Source organism: Amblyomma maculatum, chromosome 8 (assembly GCF_055883805.1).
Source record: "Amblyomma maculatum isolate TAMU_Amacu chromosome 8, ASM5588380v1, whole genome shotgun sequence".
In the NCBI taxonomy this organism is placed as follows: domain Eukaryota; kingdom Metazoa; phylum Arthropoda; class Arachnida; order Ixodida; family Ixodidae; genus Amblyomma; species Amblyomma maculatum.
Window position 1 is genome coordinate 97,962,920 of NC_139351.1, and position 21,397 is coordinate 97,984,316.

The 21,397-nt window shown below is 45.7% G+C and overlaps 1 protein-coding gene and 1 long non-coding RNA gene across 2 annotated transcripts; one reads left to right on the top strand and one right to left on the bottom strand.

The window, feature by feature from the left end:
- The first annotated feature begins 7,263 nt into the window (after window positions 1-7,263).
- Window positions 7,264-10,947, top strand: LOC146181913 (uncharacterized). The gene is made up of 3 exons (XR_014700027.1): window positions 7,264-7,400; window positions 10,510-10,590; window positions 10,659-10,947. It is a non-coding gene; the product is annotated as an uncharacterized LOC146181913 (long non-coding RNA).
- Window positions 10,948-12,453: 1,506 nt separating this feature from the next.
- On the bottom strand, window positions 12,454-21,383 carry LOC146181914 (pancreatic lipase-related protein 2-like). Its single transcript, XM_084575869.1, has 5 exons — window positions 21,375-21,383; window positions 19,647-19,874; window positions 17,531-17,783; window positions 13,950-14,156; window positions 12,454-13,029 (listed from the first exon to the last, which is right to left on the bottom strand). The coding sequence occupies exons 1-5, from the start codon at window positions 21,381-21,383 to the stop codon at window positions 12,632-12,634; spliced, it is 1,095 nt and encodes a 364-aa protein (XP_084431995.1). The 3' UTR covers window positions 12,454-12,631.
- Window positions 21,384-21,397: the final 14 nt, after the last annotated feature.

Genomic DNA, 21,397 nt, shown 5'->3' on the forward strand with positions numbered 1-21,397 from the left:
AACGCTCCCAACTGTAAACACGACCAAGCAAATTCTCGAAATAGGGCTATGCCACATTAGCCCCAAGACGCAAGGTACGCGCCCTCCGCCTGGTCCACCATGCGGTCCATTCGAGGGCTACTCGAATTCTACACCAGAGAAGGTTTATACACCTCCATAAACTTTACAGTAATGAAGATAGAGTCCAGTTTGGGCTATACTATTGGTGTCGAGAAATGCGGGAAAGTACACACATAGGTACTTGTATATACACACACACACGCACTGTAGTACATACATGGGTGGCGCAGTGGTTACGGCGCTCGACTACTGTTCCCAAGGACGCGGGATCGAATCCCGGCCTCGGCGGTAGCTTTTCGATGGAGGCGAAAAGCAAGGCGCCCGTGTGCTGTGCGATGTCAGTGCACGTTAAAGAACCCCAGGTGGTCGAAATTACCGGAGTCCTCCACTACGGCGTCTCTCATAGCCTGAGTTGCTTTGGGACGTTAAACCCCACAAACCAACCAACCAACATACATGGGAGGACAGCGAAAGGTGCGATACTAGCAACAATCACACATAAATAGTTATTCCGTGTTCATCAATGCCTACAGAACACAAGTTCAAAAGGAATTACAATGAGAAACTTAATGACTGATGATTAAATCTTATATGGCAATACCCTTCCTCATGAATCGAAGTACAAAGCCAGTAAAGTGCCTTCTGTACATATAGCCAATGCAATCTTTCCAATTTTTCGAGCCCATACCGCCTAGCGCACAAAAATGCATCAGCTGCGGTTAAATTGTACCCTAACTAACACTCGATGCTCTGAAATGAAACTACAAATAAGGCATTGAACATATTTCTAAGGACAGTGTAATTTTACTTTGTTACAAATCACGGTTTCGTAAAATGAACGAATGCAGTTTAATCACTGTTTAAAGACAATTAATCAAAACACATGTAGAAAAAGGAATAATAGTCTGCAACAAAATTAATAAGTAATAGTTGGTTCACAGGAAAGACGCAGTATCTATCACACATGTTCTGTGGACACCTGAAGGGACGAAGGTGGGAGTGAAAGAGAAAGGAGAGAAATGTGTGCAGTAGTGGAAGGATCCGGAGTAATTTCGACCACCTGGGGATCTTTAAGCCCCGCCGGGGTGGTGCAGTGGTAAGACGCCCGACTACTGTGCCGGAGTACCCGGGTTGGAACCCGACCTCGGCGGCTGCGTTTCGATGGAGGCGAAACGAACAGGCGTCCGTGTGCCTTGCGATGTCAGCGCGTACAGGTGATTTCTCCCCTGATGGGGCTGGTACAAGTGGGTCACCGCTACTTGCGGCGGGGGCTAGTCTGGCACCGAATTTTTATCTGTTGTAGGCCGTCATTGCACCCGCCACCGCTTCGGGGGTGGACGACGGCTGTTGTTGCGGCGCGCGTCTTTCTTTTTTTCTCTATCTTCTCTTCTGTCTGCATGAGGCAGCGGAGGTGACTCAGCTACAGAGCCAGTAGCAGGCCCGTTCATTTTCTTTTCCTTCTTCCTACAGCCTCAACAACTTGTCAACGCACGTTAAAGATCCCCGGTGGTCGAAATTACCCCGCAGCCCTTCACTACGGCTCCTCTTTCTCTCTTTCCACTTTCTCTCCCACCTTCCTCCCTTCCCTTACGGCGCGGTTGAGGTGTCCACAGAAAACAAGTGAGACAGTTACCGCGCCTTTCCCTTCCTATAAATCACTCAACTTTTTTTTTTTTTTTTGGGGGGGGGTATCTTTAACATGCGCTGACATCGCACGGCACATGTACGTATTTGCGTTTCTCCTCCATCGAAACACGCCCGCGCGGTCGGGTTCAACCCTGGGTATTCCAAATCAGTAGCTGAGCGTCTTAACCAACCAGCACGTCAGTCTCCAGTACGCGGGTACACTGCTTACTCTCATGTCTGTACAGGATAGGAAAGGCGAAGTATCTTTGGCACTAGTTGTACACTCGAGCCGCGCAGTATGAGATGCATGGGAGGGTGGTTGTTGTGAAGAATGCGGCACTCTAGTCGAGGGCTGCAGAATAATTTACACCGCCTAGGGACATTTACGTGCTCTTACATCACAATGCGCGTTCCTTAATTCTAAACCGCCAAGCAAAACCATTCCAAACAGTGCTTTCACGTTCCACGATCTGTTTATGGGGAGTTACACACCGCGATAATTTTTGTAGCGAGAGCTACATTGGCTGTACATATTCGCTGTGGTGATGACCGCGCCATGGCCGCACAGCTCCTTGCGCCGTTGCCTAGAGACCGCTGCCTCGCCATCTGACATGACGTTAGAGGAGAGCGGCGCCTCGCCGTCTGGCATGACGTCAAGGAGAGAAGCGAAGCTCTAGTGCGATGGCTCAAAAACATGAAAGCGAAGGAAGAAGTCTATGTCGATGCGGCGAGAGACTGTGGCAGAAAATGGACTTGACATCGGTCAGTAATCCAATGTATGAGACTGCGTTTGGAGACTGCCAAATCGAAGTACTGTATAGACAAAATTGAGACAGCTGCATGCTTCTTCCCAAATGATCGGAGAGTATTCGTCTCTGTCAAGCAAAATGAATAAAACATGTGTATACCCAATGTTTCTCATTGCTAAACATACATGACCACATCAAGCTCAGCCAGGGAAACGTACCTCTCGCTACGTATATCCTGGCATAGCTGAGCTGAGCCACTGCCAATATATTTTTAGAGCGCAGCTCTGGCGCCCGTTCCTGGGTTTCGCGTCGTGGTCGGCCGCGTCGGCCTCGTAACCAGCTCCGCCCCCTTTTCATCCGACAGTTCGAGCCGGCGAGCGGCGAACGATGGGGGCACGAGCGCGCGCAGCAACCGCAGAACACGAGGGGGAAAAAGGGGGGGGGGGGGGGTCGCCGGAGGCAGCGCTAGCAGCGACTGACTGATGCCACTACCGCCGCTAGCGAGTCAAGACAACGTGACTGCGCAGAGAGAGAGAGAGAAGTGGTTCCTATTGGGGAGGATGAAAAGGGGGATCGGCGCGTGACTGCGCAGATTGATTCACATAATAATTGGTTCACAGGAAGGGAAAGGCGCAGTATCTGTCACACTTGTGTCTGTGGACACCTGAACCGCGCCGTAAGGGAAGGAAGGAAGGTAGGAGTGAAAGTGGAAAGAGAAAGAGGAGCCGTAGTGGAGGGCTAACGTGCGCTGACATCGCACAGCACACGGACGCCTCTTCGTTTCTGACTGCGCAGAACTGATTTATTTATAGGAAGGGAAAGGCGCAGTAACTGTCTCACTTGTTTTTCTGTGGACACCGCAACCGCGCCGTAAGGTAAGGGAGGAAGATGGGAGTGAAAGTGGAAAGAGAGAAAGAGGAGCCGTAGTGGAGGGCTACGGAGTAATTTCGACCACCTGGGGATTTTTAACGTGTGCTGACATCGCACAGCACACGGCGCCTCTTCGTTTCGCCTCCATCGAAACGCAGCCGCCGAGGTCGGGTTCGAGCCCGGGTACTCCAGCACAGTAGTCGGACGTCTTACCACTGCACCACCCCGGCGGGGCTCTGACTGCGCAGAACACCGTCGCCGCCATGCAGAAAGAGGAGGAGGGAGTCCCCCCTATTCCTGCGTGGCGGCGAGGGTGCTCTCTGATTGCCGAAACGCCGGCTCGCTATCAGTGTATCCAACACCACCTAGACGTATCACGGTGCATGCATCCCGTTCTCACTCGCTTCACTCGCTAGCGGCGTCAGCGACATCAATCAGTCGCTGCAATCCGTCGCGCAACGTTCCTACGGGCCCACGCGCTGCTTCCCGCAACCTCCCGATAACTCAATTGCTCTCTTCATTTCTCTGACCACAAAGCTTCTTTCATGACAGCCAAGAACTCTTAGTGGAGTGTCTCTTGAATGAATAAGTGAAAAATTAAAAAAGTCTGTAATTGTGCATACGTGTCTTGCTCGAAATCTTTGCCTCAGTCTATCGAAAATATGAAACAGGTGATGAGCTGCGCTCAAATTTCGCATTAGGAGGTAACGTAATCGTGGGTAATTTTTTTTTTATTTGGGGGGGGGGGGGGGAGCGATGTTAATTTTGTCTACTTCAATCGCGTCTGTCGCTGTAGTGCCTTCGTAAGAATGGATACAACGTAACGCAGCTTGACAAGAGTGGTGACAAGAGGGGCGCTTCTCGTTGATGTCATCGCGTGACGCGTACCTCCGGTTCCGCTCTGCGGGTTTGGAGCACGTCAGATGGCGCAGCAGTGCATACCTGGCTTTATACCTACCGTCGTAATGTTGTTTTGCTGTACAGAATTCCAGACTGCCGGCAAAATCGGCGCGTAAAAGTGCACATGCGGATTGCGGTCTGTCCCTTCTAAAGTTTTATTTTTAATCAGATCGCCAAGGTGGCACCTGGTACATGCTTGCAATGCGCAAAGGCTTTGCTAAATCGAAAATGCGGTATAAAATTACTTTGTTAGATCGCAAAAATATACATTGTTCTTAATGGGATAGGGACCAGGAAATGAAAAAGTTTATTACATCGCAAGTTTTGGTACAATGATGGTTGTTATTTTCAGGTCCCAGTCGAGTGATCACTTGTCCGAAGAATGCAGCGCGTGGGAGATCAGTGCCGCCATTTTCAGCGCGTGCAAACGTTCGCCGCAGAAGTCCCACTTCTATTCCCTATGCGGTGAATCGGAAGTCCTTACGTAGCTTTCTCTCTGGGGAAAAATTTACTGGCACGCTCTGTATTATTTCCAAGCTCAATAAATAAAATTGGAGGATAGGTTGTCATTTCATACCCCTTTGGTCCCTCAGTACCACACTAGCGAAGGCTTTGCGTGAGTGGGATGGGAGCGAGGCGAAAGGTTATACCCCCTTACCCCACAACCTTTTTCTTTGCAATTTTAGACCGTTGTGGGCACACATCATAGCACGTCTTGATACATTTTCAGCGCCAGCGTAAGGGCTTCTTGTCGCAGAAAAGCCGGTGTCGGCGCTGTTGTTCTCCGTTGTTGTAACGGGAAAATCATCGCCACCATGCGGCGCCCACAGGAAAACCCGAAATGACACGCAAGCTGTATAAACGTTCGCCATGATGTATGCTTTGCCGTACGACTGTATGCTAATGAGCGCCTTTGTCTGTCGTTAGAAAAAAAATTCGCAGTATGAACCGGCGGTTTTAGGCGCTATTGCGATCTACTCTTAAGGCGTATAGCTTGAGCGTCTCCCGAAATTTTATTGCGTTAGCAATACTACTCCAGGTTTCATTTCGTCGCGATAGCACCGGCCGTAGCCACGGTTTATGCCGTTTCCTAGCAACCGCTTCAGCCGGAAGAAGACGAAGACGGCGAAGAAGAAGAGGACCGTTGGCTGGTCCTCCTTCGAGGCCCGGGAGGCAGTAGCCAAGATTAGTTTTGAAATGCGTTCGTGGACTCTGGGGGTGGACCGCTGGGCTCATCGAGTACAACTCTGCCTTTTGTTCTACGGAGTATGCACACGCTGGAAGAGGAGGGTACGTGAACTGAGGGCAAAGTATGAGGTACCACTGCCAACTGTGACAAACACTAAAGACACCTGATGGACTACATCGAAGGTGCGTGAACACGTGGCAGCGGCGGAGACCAGGCGGTGGCGAACTGGTGCAGCGGCCAAGTATGTACTTCACGCACAAGAGGGACATCACGCAGGAGCTGTTTTATGACAACTCCCTGGGGAGCGCCCTGCTTTTTGAGGCCCGTGCGGGGGTGCTGCGCACGAAGAAATGGCACGCGCAGATCGAGGGCAAGGACAACGCGGATTTCTTGTGTGCGGTGTGCGGGCGGGAGGCAAAGACGATCGAACATATTGTGTTGACTTACCAAGTGCTCATGCTACACTCTTAGAAAAAAGGTTAGTAAGAAGCTAGTAAATGCAGCAGTTACTAACTTCGAATGGGTTTTACTACCTTTTTACTAACCTTGAACTAACTCGCAACTTTTTGAGGTAGTAACGGCTCCCTTTACTAACAAGTGAGTTTCTGTTAGTAGTTTTGACGAGTTAAATGCTAGAATCCCTGGACAACTTTACCATGGTATCTTGCTAGCGTAACTTTACCAATATTTTCAGAAATTCATGATTTTGCTGTTCTTGCCAGTCATACATTAAAACTTATCCTGAAATTAACGAGATACATTACTTTCGATCATTTAATGGCGTTCGTTTTAGTTTATTTTTTTTTTTTTTTTGAAATCTATGTTTTTGTGCACACTTCAAGCTAAAGAAAAACATTACAGAATTTGAGTTTTTGTGCCCCATGCGAGCTTCTGACAGCGTATTGCGGTGACGAAAAAAGTCAGAGCGACACTTAGCTCTTCCAGGAAAAGCCTGCAGTATAGTGAACTGGGACGCTTTATGGGAACGACCTGCAGTCAGTCACGGACAAACGCTCAAGTGCGGATGGCGTCATATTAGAAACAAGACATTTAAAAAAAATTGAAAATAATTTGTATTCACGTTGCATAGCATAACGTTTTTGCGTCTACTGCTGTTGTTTTGTTCATCTTAACATTGTGCTTTCCACCAGTGCAACAGAAATGCACAACGACACGAAATCAATGCCTTCCACCTCGCATGTAGTTGCCTGCAATCAACTTTTATTCCATTTTCTTTACGTATGGTCCAAGAATCAACACCCTGTAAGCAAAAAAATAAACACACACATACACAGAACGGTGCCGGGAAGAATGCGCGTGGGCTAGACGGCTGGCACGGGCTGTACCGTCGACATTTGATCCAGGCATCCAAACCGTCCAAACATGCCAGCGCTGCAGGTGGGCGAAGTACGGCGGACGGTAGACGCCGAAATATGAAACGGTTTCATGCGCGGCTATAAAAAGAACAATGGGGCGATGGCTAATACTCGGGCATATTCCCCTCTCACTTTGCGCATGCTTTCCGCTGTGCGAAACGGCGCGCTGTGGACGGGAGCGTCGTCGTTGTGCTGGTGGAATGGTGGTTGTCGAATCTCACACTTTCGTAAATGTCTGCGTGTCCTGGTCCACATATTAAAGTTCATGAGCGCCATCGGAAAGTCCACACATCAAGCACAACGTAAATGTTGCTCTTGCAGACATCGACTCCAGGACCCCATCGTTTTTGACAGCAGCGCCGCCGCTCGTTGGCCGCGCATTGCGCCAGCATCGACTTGTCAGACTGGCTTATTTTCATTCGTTCTGCTTCGAGGTGCTGGCCGTCTGCCACCGATACTGATATTGGCGGGAAGAGTGACGTTGAGGCGCTGTGTTCGTCGCCCATGTCTAGTGATTTGGAAAGACCGAAAGAGAAATATTCAAGCCAGCGGGCAGCATCGGCAGGAAGATCTGATAAATGCTTTGCTGGATGGCGATTTAGGGATGGTGCAGAAAACGTGCGCTTCGAGGTAAGTTGCCCGTTTTTATCTTCATTGCTTGGAATGCAAAGACCTGCGTATTGCAAACGTAATTATTTATCGCCATTGTTAGTAAATTGTTGCCGACTGTTTCCTGATCCTGACAAGAAGTAAACGCCGTAGAAATAATGCCTACTCTGTTGAAGTGAAATTGAACAGAGTAAGCTGCAGAGCCATTTGCTACAAACATTATGCTCAACGAAAACGACATGTCCTGTTGTCGCTTTTCTTTTTCTTGTGAAAATGCTGTTTTTGTTGAGCATAAACACCGCTGAAAATAAAACGAACCTAACACAGTAAAAATTATGCATCGTGCGAAGGAAAGAATGTGTCCTTTTTTTTTTTTTTTTTTTTTTGAAATCAGGTTTGCACAAGTATAACTAAATCATGTTTTTTCGCACTTGATTACATCGCAGTTCTATCGCGTTTTTGTAGTAATTTGTAGGTTTGTATAAACCCAAACCTTGTGGACATCTTTGTTATCTTTTGGCACCCGCAGTCCTAGAATTTTTTGTAGCAAACTGTAGGTTTGTAGTAAATTTAAACTTTTGCTGACATTAATAGAGTCGAATGATGAGCTAGTTGGTCACACATCTCTTGGAGGAAGGCAGCAGAGCAGGCAACACCAACACAAAGCAAAAGAGGACACACACGCACACAAGGACAACGCTGCACTGAAAACTATATTAACTGGAAACCGCACATCTTCTTCCTTCACTTTACGTCTGCAGCCAACTTCCTTCTTGTCGTTAACATCCTGCCGGTTTGCGCCAAAACTTCTACTTCCTTCTTCAACAAAACCACCGGTGGCATGCTGACACATTGGTCTCCCAAGTCGCAGATTGCATATGCTTCATAAATCTCTCTGGCTAACTTGTCCTTCATCCTTTTCATAACCTTATCATTGTGAAGGTCAGCCGGTCATTTTTGGTCTCTACAATCAACGCAGTCTTTGCAGTGCACAGCCAGATTTGTGCCAGACTTGTCCGATATTGCTCTCTAATCCTTTCATTGAGTCATCTTCCTGTCTGTCCAATATATTTCTTTCCACAATGCAAGGGAATCTCATAAACAACCCCCTGAATGCACTTAGAGTACCTAGTCCGGTGCGGAGTTTTGCATCCAGAGTTGAAGTCCTGGTCATTAACCTGCATTCCGACGGCACCAAACAGGGCTAAAGGGATGTGTGTGCAGGTTAATGACCAGGACTTCAACTCTGGATGCAAAACTCCGCACCGGACTAGGTACTCTAAGTGCATTCAGGGGGTTGTTTATGAGATTCCCTTGCATTGTGGAAAGAAATATATTGGACAGACAGGAAGATGACTCAATGAAAGGATTAGAGAGCAATATCGGACAAGTCTGGCACAAATCTGGCTGTGCACTGCAAAGACTGCGTTGATTGTAGAGACCAAAAATGTCCGGCTGACCTTCACAATGATAAGGTTATGAAAAGGATGAAGGACAAGTTAGCCAGAGAGATTTATGAAGCATATGCAATCTGCGACTTGGGAGACCAATGTGTCAGCATGCCATCGGTGGTTTTGTTGAAGAAGGAAGTAGAAGTTTTGCGCAAACCGGCAGGATGTTAACGACAAGAAAGAAGTTGGCTGCAGACGTAAAGTGAAGGAAGAAGATGTGCGGTTTCCAGTTGAAATAGTTGTCAGTGCAGCGTAGTCCTTGTGTGCGTGTGTGTGCCTCTTTTGCTTTGTGTTGGTGTTGCCTGCTCTGCTGCCTTCCTCCAAGAGTTTTGCTGACATTTTTGTTATTTGTTGGGAACATATAACTTGGTCACGAACTTACTTCAAGACCGTATGAGCTGAGTTTTTCTGCTTTGTTTTGTATACAATTATTGGATCCTAGTGCATCTGCTCGAGCTACGCGCGTCGTTAGAAATATGTTTCTGTAATCTGTACGCAGTCCAAAAAATTCCTACAGCCTTGTCACAAACTGGAAATGATTTAGTCAAGTGAAACCAATTGCTGGGCTAGTTGGTGCATTTCACAGAAAATGAAAGATTCACAGCGTTAGCAAGTACGCACACATAAATAGACACACATGGAATGATAGAATAGACGCCGACTCCAACTTTTTTTTTTCTTTTTCGAAGCGACAGCAAAATGAAACGTATGTTTTTTTTAAGAAGTTTGGAGTCAGCGCCTGTCCTGTGTGTGTCTGTTTGTGAGTGTGTATTTTTTAGCGCTGTGAACCTTCCCTTTTCTGGAAATGATTGTATAAAATATGCATCCCAAAATTTATATCTGTGTGTTTATATCTTTTTGGAAGAAGCATCGTTTTGGTGAAAGGCACTTACTAGCTTATACATCTGGTGTTACTTGACTAAATCGTTTCCAGTTTGCGGCAAGGTTGTAGGACGTTTTTGAACTGCATACAGATCTTTTTTTTTTTTTTTAAGTTTGATTTTGGTGTCCTTTCGAAACAGAAGATGGAGTCAGCGCCTTTCTTGTGTGTGTGTATTTGTGAGTGTCTATTTGTTAGTGCTGTGAATCTATCCTTTTCTGGAAATTATTCTATAAAATACCCATCTCAAAATGTATATCTGTGTATCTGCATTTATTTTTAAAATTTCATTTTGTGAAATGAACCAACTAGCCTAGCAATTGTTTTTACTTGATTAAATCATTTCCAGTCCACGACAAGGTGTAGCAATTTTTTGAACTGCATATAAAATTCTTTTTTTCAAGAAGTTTCATTGTGGTGATTCGAAAAAAAAAAAGGATATTCAGTGCCTGTCCTATGTGTGTGTGTATTTGTTAGCGCTGTAAATCTTTTCTTTTCTGGAAATTATTGTATAAAATACCCATCCCAAAATTTTTACCTGTGTGTGGTGTCATAATTCTATGAATGTTGCTTTGTGTTTAGCAAAAACAAAACAGCCTGTAAATCTAAAAGCACCGGAATATATGAAATAAAGGTAATATTTTTCTGTGGAATTTAGGCGTGTTCAATAAACTGCGGACTTCATTATTTGAAAAAAAAAAAAAAAACAACAATTTCATAAGTTCTAAGTCTCTATTGCTCCCTTTTATTGTCATTGAAGAAGTGGTTTTAAAATATGTCAATTTTGTAATACTTGCAGATCACTTTGCTATTGAATGGTGGAACTTTTGCCTCTGCATGGTTGTGAAAGAATTGAAAGCCACATTTCCGGGTGAGGCCAGTAAGTATAAATTTGCTATAAATTCATTTGTGCCTTCTAATTTAATTACTTTCTATGTTGCATTTTAGGACATCTACCCAGCATTGGAGTGCGTCCAGATGAACCCTGATGACGCCGACGCAATATATGCTGGGTTTGAAGATATCAAGGTCGAATGCTGAACGTCATCGTGGGACTTACGCATGCCATTGAGAGCTACTGGATATTTAATGTCAGGCATTCAACGCGCAACGAAAACGTTTGCGCAGTGCTAGAGTATTTATGCAGCCTAAGAAGCTCATCGCCACTATGCATTTCTGCAATTGAAAAGGGCATAGCCACACTGCCTTTAAATATGAATAAAGTGAGTATTTGTTGTCCGCAAATTTTGTCGTCATCATTGCTTGAAGACTAGTGCGAACAAGGTAAAATTGATTAGCGTCTTGTTTGTAGATCAGCTCAATGTTGCACCGAACTTGAAGCCGATGACAATTGACCACATATTACGAATAATACAATTAGTTTTAATTACCAAATCTTTATTAAGATATTCAATATTTTCAGAAATAATTTACCTATCGATGCATATATTAGCTCCATACAGGTAGCAATTGATACCAGGTTTCTGCCGCAGTAAGCACTAGGACCTATGTAGTGAGAACCTCTAGGCCATGTAGTATTTTATACTAAAGAAAAGGTTGCACATTATACTACCTTTTCAATGGTAACCCATAATAAGAACTAGGTATATGTTGTAATAAGTACTACGACCTATGTAGTACGAATCTCTAGGTGCGGTAGTACTGCGTACTGCCGCAGTACTACCTTCTAGGTAGTACTGCGTACAACCTAGAAGGTAGCATATTCCACTACCCTTCAAAGGCAAACTATAATGCACGAAGGTGTTGGTATTCACTAACCTACTACTAAGTGGCGCTAGTACTGTTCACTAACTTCCTGGGGTAGTAAATTTCACTAGCTGTATTTTTACTACCTCGAGTTACTAAGAAGGTAGTGATCTATGTGACAAGTAAACGGTTAGTAGTTACTTAGTGAATTCACCAACCTTTTTTTTAAGAGTGTATGTCAGCCTAGCAGGTCAGCTTTGCCGCAGGTGCTGGGGTTCACGTCTGGACAGCCGCAAGGAGATGCTGCGGTGGACAGTGATGCGACACAGCGGGATGAGAGGACTGTGGTTATGGAGACAACCAAACGACGCCTTGAGAACTGGATAAGGCATACTAGATAAATAGTGTTGGTGGCGTTGCGCCAGGGCGGGACAGACTCCGTCCATAGGGAATTGACTTGGCTAGGACCTGTCTGGTCCACCTGGTAAAAAAGGGAAGCCTCAGTGCCAATCCAATCCAAAAGAGGAAGAAGAAGAAGAGGAACGCTCGGCCACCAGCAGATGCTTTCGCTCCACATTCATTTCAGCAGCGTTGAATCCTCCTCATTATATGTGGGCTGTTAGCTTACGCTATACTCTTAAAGGATGAGCTTAAGTGTCCCCGAAAATGTAGCACGTTACACTGATAGGGCGTGATAGGGGAATAATGTAGCAGGCAAAAGAAGCTTCCGCCGTTGCTATCGCAATTCAACTAGGTTTAACCAGAGTTAGACCACAACTAATGTGTTTTTTTCTGTATGGGGCACGATTTGAAAATATGCCAGTAGGTTTTGCTTGATAGAAGCAAGAGGTATTCGCGTGACGTCACTGGCGTCATTTCGTTGTGTAGCCCGCAGCTTCGGTGGTGCAAGCCGGATAAGGTGGAGATGAGCCGATTAGGCTACTGTTTTTCAAAACTTTAAGAGAGGACTGATGTTTTCTTATCGTCCAGTATTAAACTCCGTGCCTGCAAGAACTGCATCGTTGATACGCTTATACGTGGCGAACTTTATTTACACAGGGCTCGTGAACCAATGTACTGCTACTCCTTCTTCACTTGGTAACTTTTGCCTGAACACTTACTTTCGTATCATAGTTAAACATTAAAACGTGGTACCAGCTTATGCTCAGTAAGCCCCGCGAGGAAATTGCTCATCCCGACCGGCGTTGCAGAGCCTAGAGACACTCCTCCTCCTTGAGCGCTTCCACGAGTTGTCTGCGTTCCTCTGGAGTTACATCTTCCAGCAGGATCCTAGCCGACCGTCCCAGCGTATTGAGGAGCTCCTCGTCCGGGTCGAAGCTGTGTGACATGGTCGTGATCTCTATGGACTCGCTTCCATCGCTTTTCCCCGGCGGCCGCCGTGGACACCACTTCTTGGTTATCTTGATGAAGTGGTTCCCCATCAGTGGTGCTCTGGCGTGGTGGCCCATTCGGCCGCATTTACGGCCTCCCTCGCAGCTCGTATCGCATTTTCCCGACAGGAAGGACTTGTAGCTGTCGCATGACCGCGTCGGGAACTGGCAGCTTCGCACGGAGTCGGCGTAGTACTCCGTAGCCTTCGAGTGTGAGCAAGCTGCGGGAAGGAATGGGAGCGAACGATTTTCAGAACCGCAGTCATTTCTCTAGACGGAACACAAGATTCGGAGCGCAGAAGAAGAGGGACAGGACAGGCGTGCATAACCGCATACAGGGCACAAAGATGGAAAGGAAGCTGGAATTTTTTAGGGTGGAAAACTAACAAGGCTAGGACAAAAGCGTCAGAAAACTTGTCGATGCGCTGGCAAGCTAGCGGGATTTCGTGCTGAGAATAAAAGCTTGCATATAGGTTTCAGCTTTCTATATGAGATTTGCACTTTTTTTGTTTGTAATTTCGCCAACTCTAGCAGGTTGGAGTATTTTCTAAGCGTCACGAGAAATTCCATTCAAAATGGTATTTAACGGTATGCGACCTTAGTAAAAATCTTTTACTAAGGTCGCGCGACCGACTCAAAGAGTGACGAACGCGTTTCTTACTGAAAGAAGCATGGAAGTATACTTATTCATGTAAAAAAGGAGACGCAATAGGTATTCCAACAGTCATCCAATTCATTCAATTTTTCAGTCATGTTCATTAATGTTAAACGTAGTGGAGGTTAAAAATGCCATTCCTGTCCCCCTCAACTTATACACACTGACGCGCCAGCAGACAAATGGGAATTGAATTCGCCCTGCCGATGAATATGTCACGCGTTGACACCTGGTTTGTTTACTTCGTGAAATACAAGGTGAATGACTATGGAACTGCCGAAAGAGATTCGGCGGGCAGGAATTCAGAACAATGTACGCGTGCGGCATTCACAGTTAAATATGTGCACTCTCGTTTTGTAATCACGCGTCATTCACGCAAAGTTACTTTAATTTCCCGCAATTCATCTATTACTTCGTTGTAGATAAGCATTTCGTTATAAAGCATTGCACTGCAATGCAGAATGCGTAACTGCAGACTTCTCTCACCGGACAGGCGCCTACATCCGGGCTGCCTCCGGCCGCCATTCGGGTAGAAGTCCACGTGGCCGCAACTGGAGCGCATGCCTAGCCCACCTTGGACCACGTCTACCCAGCGTCTGCCCATGCTTGTGTGCAGCACGTCCACGAAGTCGGCGTCGTCTGGCCTCAGATGCACGCCGTGCTTCTCGAACAGCGGACCCGCTGGATCTAGACCTGTGGACACAGTCGAGCGTACAGGCATCTTCTTTGTTCAAGTTTTGGGCTAATCTGGCGTACATTGAACCAAAAGAACAGCATAGTACAGGCATATACGTTAACAGCACAGGGACAAGCGCAGCCCTTGTGTTCTTCAGTCTATGTCTGCACTGCGTAGTCATTTTGATTAACATTCTCGTTGCATTCCCTGTAAATACAAATAAGAACTACAGAAAGTTTACCTTTGTGACACTCTATTCACGGAATTTTTCTAACCTAATCTTTACTTACACCATCTGTAAATAATGTGCGCAATAACTGTTTTTAAAACGGGGGTTCACCCAGCCGCGCTAGTTCATCCTATAAAGTCCCTAGATCCATTTCTTTAGTGCATCCGAGCTCTGGCACCTTCCATATGATCTGAATTGGCTGCCTACGACAAATACGGTGGGAGCGACAGGCCTTTTTTGAAGATGGAACGTACAAGGCTCGCGCCATCTAAAAGCGTTTGAAGAGATGCTAAGAACACGCCGATTTCACCCAGCGCTTATTCTGAGCGTATAGCCTGAAGTGAGATGTTTCGAAAATGTCTTTCACACGTTCTCGAGCGGAAAGAGAAAACGGCCGCCTCATTTGAAAACAATTTCTGTTAACGAGGGTGAACTAAGCGCTCTTTTTAATATCTTCCGTAAGTACAGGGATCCAATCCTTGCAACTAAATTATGTTTTTATACTATACTATATCCTGCTCGAGTATTAGTTAATTCTTGATTGCAACCGCTTAATTCTGTCCGTTCCGTGAATGTTTAAGCGAATTTCCACAGGTGTACTAGGTCTGTTATGACGGAGTAATTACTCATCATCCACGTAAGCGCTGTCATACGGCTTCAATGGAAAACTTTACAGCGTTCTCAAAAACTTCTTATTTTAAGACAAAGTCCTCCTGGTTCGGGATTAGAGCCCTGGACCACCGCCTGTCCTGAGAAGTCAGTCTACCAACTGAGAGTGGCCAGCCGATCAGATAGTGGGGCGACAGTAAATTGATCAATAACTCAAAATGGGATCGAACGTTATAGATTAATTCGCTTTAGCCCTACCATCTGATCTTTTGTGCGCGTCCTGGTTAGCTCAGTTGGTGGAGCGACTGCCCCGGACAGGCGATGGTTCCGGGTTCGAATCCCAGATCAGGACTGAACTAAGAAGTTCCCGTGATAGTAGCACAGCCTTTCTTTGTAGCCGTATGGTTACGCTTAGGTGAATGCTAATGATAATCATTACTTCCTGATACGATTTATCGGTATTTGCCGTGCGGACACCACAACCACCATTTTACCTGCAGCAGGCACAGAATAAATATAATTATGCAATTAGTCTCATAAAATACAGCAGATTGTGAGGGAGGAATTTATTATCTGAAAAAAATGAAATCACAGCAAAATTTTGGACTGCAATTAATCTTTCATAAAATACAGCAGATTGTGAGAGATGAATTTATTATCTCGAAACATTAAATTACAGCAAAACGTTGGACTGCTGTCTAAACTTACGTAAATGACAGCAACTTCGTACACGACAGAAACTATGTTCAGTGAGGTGCGATGAAATTGACTTCTTTCTTCAAGTGTTTGGGCGATGTCTGGCTATCCCTAAATTGGGCAATAAGAGTATGGATTTGGCTGTTGCAGAAACAGAAGGTCGTTGTGACGATGCAAATATCTCAATTAAATCTAAAAATATATATAGTACATTTAAATATAGTTTCATAAAACGGAATTAGCCAGGATAGGTTGTTCGACTTTAATACGTATATATGCTTGGTAAGACTGTAATGTAATATTTATTTATTTATTTACCCTCAGGGCCCGGGGACATTACAGAGGGGAGTGGGATACATAAAAGTATATGAAAGTACAGCAAAGTTACAGAAAAAATACATTACAAGTACACAAAAAACATGCGCAAAAAGAAAAAGGAAAACAAAACTTCAGAATGCAGTGGGGATAAGTAAAAACTATGTTCAGGAAGTAAAGGGCAAATATTAATATAGTAACAAGCATAGATATATTCAAGAAAAAACAATGGCTTTGCGAAATGCGTCGTTATCTGGTATACATGCGATATCATGGGGAAGGTGATTCCAACTGACACAAGTTCTAGGTATGAATAAGTTATGGAAACATTTTGTGTGACTGATGAAACCCCAACTTTATGACGGTGATCAATGCGCACTGATATGTAAGATGGTCTTGTTAGTAATCTTTCAGGTAGCTGTTGTAAATTTTATGAAAAAGGGATAATGATGCTACTGATCTATGGTGAGATAGAAGTGGAAGGGACAAACTTGATTTCATGGCAGTTACACTACTTGTTCTGTGATAGTTTGACAACATGAAGCGACAGGCGCGGTTCTGCACAGCTTCCAAATCGGAAACGAGTGAATCAATGCCAGGGCTCCAGACAGATGCAGAATATTCTAATTTAGAGCGTACCAGAGTTTTATAAAGCAATAATTTTGTATTTATTTTTGGTAAATCGGGCAACCTTCGGCGGTGTTCCAATGGCTTTTCACGCATTCTGCAAAAGCTAAGTAGTTGTCATCTCATAGTTTGGTTAAGTTGGATTATCCTGCAGTAAGATTGACGGCGCAGCGAACAGGGAAAGTAAACGTTATTACAAAAAGAACACGGATCAAAATACGCGCACTCGCCGTAGGAATGCAAACAGGTGAAGTCTCAAACACGTCCACGCTCCTTATAAGCAGAATATCTAGTTCATCCACATCCCGGTGCGTTCCATTCGTAACTCCCCCCATTCGTGGAGTAGTGGGTAGCTCCAAGCACGCGCTACAACTTGCCAAACGCGACCGCCGATCTTGGCCTCTGACAACCACCCTACCAGCTATAACTCTCGAAACATGTCCTCCGCATATATCATCTCGTCACATAATTGTTGCGTGTTTAACAACTTTTATCTGACATTATTTGAAGACGTTATCTTAACTGCAGTTTTAAGGTCAGTTTCAATGAGTACAAAATTTCCCCCTGCCTGATGCTCGGCTCTTCTGAGGTGAAATGCTTGGGAAAGGGGCCATTGAGCAAAAAAGGGCCACATAATGGCTTCCCGCACGAGGCGGACTTACGGTTGTCCAATGGCGGAATGAATCACTGGCCCTTCGGCGCAACGGAATGATCCAGCGTAAAAAGCGCTCGATCATTCCCTCTTCCCCCATTTTGGTAACGTTTTAGCTCTGGGTTATTTTTTTGTCGTGATCTATTATAGCCTTGGCGGTCGAGACGGGACTTGAGGCATGCTCTTAACAAACCATCCATGCTTCAGCAGGGGCCCAGCGCAAACTTCTTGATCAGCGGCCCTTGCCACGGTAGATGCCTTACCGGTGATCCTAGACACCCGCCGTCCCGTGAGGTTCTTGACGTCGTGACCGAAGAAGCCGCCGGTCTGGGCACCCAGGCTGTGGCCGATGAAGTGGACCTGCTCGGGACCGGCCCCGCCAGCATCCGCCAGCGTCTTCACTAACAGTGCCAACGATCGTGCCACAGTGCGTGTGTTGCCAGCGGCTCGAATGTAGCCTCGTAGCAAACTGCAGCCTCTGCTCCAATCCACGAGCAGTACGGAAGCACCCTTCTCCTGGACGCATCAGCAAGAGAGCACTTCGTCTGTATGGGTATCTTATTTCTCACCAGCTGCCATCAGTTAGGCTCCATTGCAAAGGAGCCTAATGGCTAGAAAACAGCTAAAGGGAAATAAGAGTAGATTGCAGGCATCGTAACAAGAAATATATGAGAAAAGTGCCGACTGTTTCATCGGAAATCCCCTTGTGTACCTGCAAAGCCCTCGCACGGAAATACGACGTCACAACTATGTGCAATGTACAAAATATCAGCACAGACAAACTGGGGCGAACTATTCAAAGACAAGGAATCAGCTAGGCGAGTTCGCCCAGGGAAAGGAAACGCTGTGTAACACTGTCCACTTATCTATATGGTACTGTGTCACAGAACAGAAAAAACAAATTCATAAGTACTTATAGGATGCAGGATGCTTGGACGCAGACAAGAGTCACAAGAGTACGCGCGGCGTGTACACGGCAAGCTTACATGATACGCTTAAAAAAAACTGACGGCAGCTACTTACATTACAGTATTAGCACTCGAGTCTTGAAGAATCCTTCGTGAGCTGCTATGTGTAGGTGGACAGCTCGCACGGCTCCGTCGCCACTTTTCACGTGGCGACCACGTGACCTAAACCTCCGTTCATGTGCCGAAGAAATGGACTTTACGCCAGCACGAGCTGCGAAGAAAGCCCTGGACGCGACTGCAATGAATGTCGCAGTCCATTAGAGTGTGCTGGTGCCATCTCATCTTGTTCAGTACGTAGCCGGCGCGGGTAACGCGGGTCGCTACGTATGCTTCAGACACCGTCGCGTTGACACTTCTCTCTTGAACGAAATAACGTGGTCAGCGTTTCTAGCTGTATTCGTAGTGGCCAGGTTTTACCCGCTAAGCACTCGGAGCGGAGCCTGCGCCGAAGACCGGATGGCCTATGGCATTAGAAGATAACGATGGTCTGTTTTCTAAGCCTCCATTTAGAATCCCGCTCGGGGGAAGTTTCTTTTCTGCTGAATACCAATCGTCTAGAAGCCTAAAATCTAAAAATGATCATAATGTTCGAGGTGTTGTTCATCCTTATCTTTGGCTTGATATTCGCCGCAGTTTCTCGATGACTTTAGGTTGCTTTCAGGAGGTGCTTTGTACAAATATAATAGCAATGTCTCAGTTCGCGAGTCCGCACGATGCGTGAATATGCAGCCCTGAAGAGAAAAACCGAACTGTGAGAAAAATAGGAAGACACTGTAATATGCAGGTTCAATGACATTGTCCGCAACCGCACAAGCGATAAGACCTAGCGGCGCTGTAGGAGCGCACCCCTGCTACATTCAAACGTGATTGTATAGTGCTTGTCAAACGTACAGAGTTCACAAAATGTCTTTTTTGGTCATCTTGTAGCTTTGGAATTCTTTTGAAGGCAATAGAAACGCTCGTTCTCGCCAACGTGTGCTTGAAGCTCAGCCGGAAAAAAAAACTACAGAAAATTTCTGATGTTAAGACAGAATTTCTGTGCGGTTTTTTACGGGAAACCTGTTGGGACAACAGAACATTCTGTCGTAACATCAGAAATTTCTGTCGTTACAACAGAAAAGTGCTACAGAACTACAGACAACAGAAATATACTACAGAAGAACTACAGAAAAATCTGATGGTTACTACAGAACTACAGGATATTTTATCGTATTTTTGACACAGTTCTGTAGTTTTTTTTTCGACTGGGATGAGCTCCATATATCCGGACAAGAGCTCCATATATCCGGCAGCAATACACAAGACACAAGAACCTCGATACAGAACAATACCCCATGGCCTGCCTTTTTCATTTTGCAAGGTTTGAAACTCTTCCCAAATGGAATGCGCATTGCCAACCTGCATGCGTTACCTCGTCGAGTATCTCATTCTTCAAGTCTTGCATCCACGCTGCCTTAGCACTACTCCGAAAGCCATGCACGATGATGTACAACTTCCGTCTGGTCTTCGCCATATGCTTCTTGAAGCCCACCATCTTCTTGACCAGCTTCTTGAAGCCCGTATTGCTCAAGCCAGTTTCGAACATCTTTCTATCACGGTTCTTGGCCTTGTTCGAGTAGAGTAGAAACCGGGGCTTCACCTGGGCATATGATTACTTAACTTGTAAAGTTGTCTACAAGTGTATAAATGTACAACAACAATTCTAGAGTATAGTGGTTTAAATTCAAAGCACACTGCAGTCACCCAGACAAGTGTGGTTAAGTCACAGGATTGTAAAATCATTCTCTTTTTCAGGAGGAGCTGGTTCTGTCCCTTCCAAACCCGGTTGTTGAGAGTGGACGACGAGGAGCGGGAACAATCTTATTAAAGTCGAACTGCGGCCTAGTCAAGTGAGCGCCTGCTCTGAGGATGGTTGGTAGTGTGCATGTGCCGTGTCTCCAAGAGGAATGGGGATGTGTATGTGAAATGACATGAGGCGACGACTGCGCTGCCTGTGTGCAGACCCTATGATGTCTGGACAGCTTAGGCGGTGAGCTAATTCACACCAACAACGTTTAAAATCACTATTTAGTTGGGTGAGGTGAATATTATGGCGCGTTTGTACTCTGACGTAAAATGCGCGGGATGGCGACGTCGCGTTTGGCAAAGCGGTTCCCTCCACTTCACTCATATACATACCGCGACGAAGGAACAAGGACCAAGAGAAAACACGCACTCAAAAGCGCCGACTTCAACAAAGCTTTATTGCTGCGCGCAACGAAACAGAGTTCAGCGCGCACGCGCAGCAATGGCAAGAACATTAGATTGTCACGCTGGACCTGGCAGTTGCACCACATTCATAAGGACACACCTCCACCGATACGGCAAGAAAAACCCAAAGCTGAAAAAAAAAAACAAGATATAAGGAGGCACAACATAATACCTAAAACACTACTATAAGCTCTCTCGGAAATCCCCCCAAAAACTACACTCTTTTTCATTCTAAAACACTGATGGCATGCTGACACTGACATCTGCTTAGCCTGCGATTCACAAGCCTCAGCTATCTCTCTGGCTGATTTGTTAATATATTTATGAAGTGTCGAGGTCCTTCCCGAATAGAAACCATGTTCCAAAAATGGACTGCAAAAAAGGTATTTGTTTGAATCACGGCAGAGCGTGCCGAGGCCATGTGATGACCTCGGCATATACTCCTCTGCTGTCATCTATTGTCTAGCTGTGGTGGGAGAGCAAGCGACAAAAACGAAAAAGGAAATAATGGAGAAGCACACAATTGAGCTCTAAAAACAGAAGGAGTACTAGAACTCCATTTGGAGGAGTTTTCGCTTGTCCCATATACGACTCCTTTTTCCAGAGTAAAAGAACTCTCTCTAGCCATAGAGTAATCGGACTCCACTGATGGAGTACTGCGCTACTCCTGTGAATAGAGTAAAGGTACTCCTCCGAAAGGAGTAAAACTACACACTGTAGTAGCGTCCTACAACTCTTCCAGGAGGAGTTCAAGGACTCCACTGATAGGAGTGCCTGTACTCCTTCAAGGAGAGTTTTATTTTACTCCTCCTGATGGAATTTCATGGCCTGTTTTACATATCCTACCATTTTTTAAACCAGTTCCAGCCATATGTTTTGTAGGACTCACTTTGGCCATACCTTCCTCTGCAA

Bases quoted from the DNA above. Each gene is read 5' to 3' on its own strand.
- LOC146181914 (XM_084575869.1), bottom strand. The intron at 17,784-19,646 runs GTAACGCATGCA...TGATGCGTCCAG, and splicing joins AGAATGAGATACTCGACGAG to GAGAAGGGTGCTTCCGTACT. The intron at 13,030-13,949 runs GTGAGAGAAGTC...TCCTTCCCGCAG, and splicing joins CGGATGTAGGCGCCTGTCCG to CTTGCTCACACTCGAAGGCT.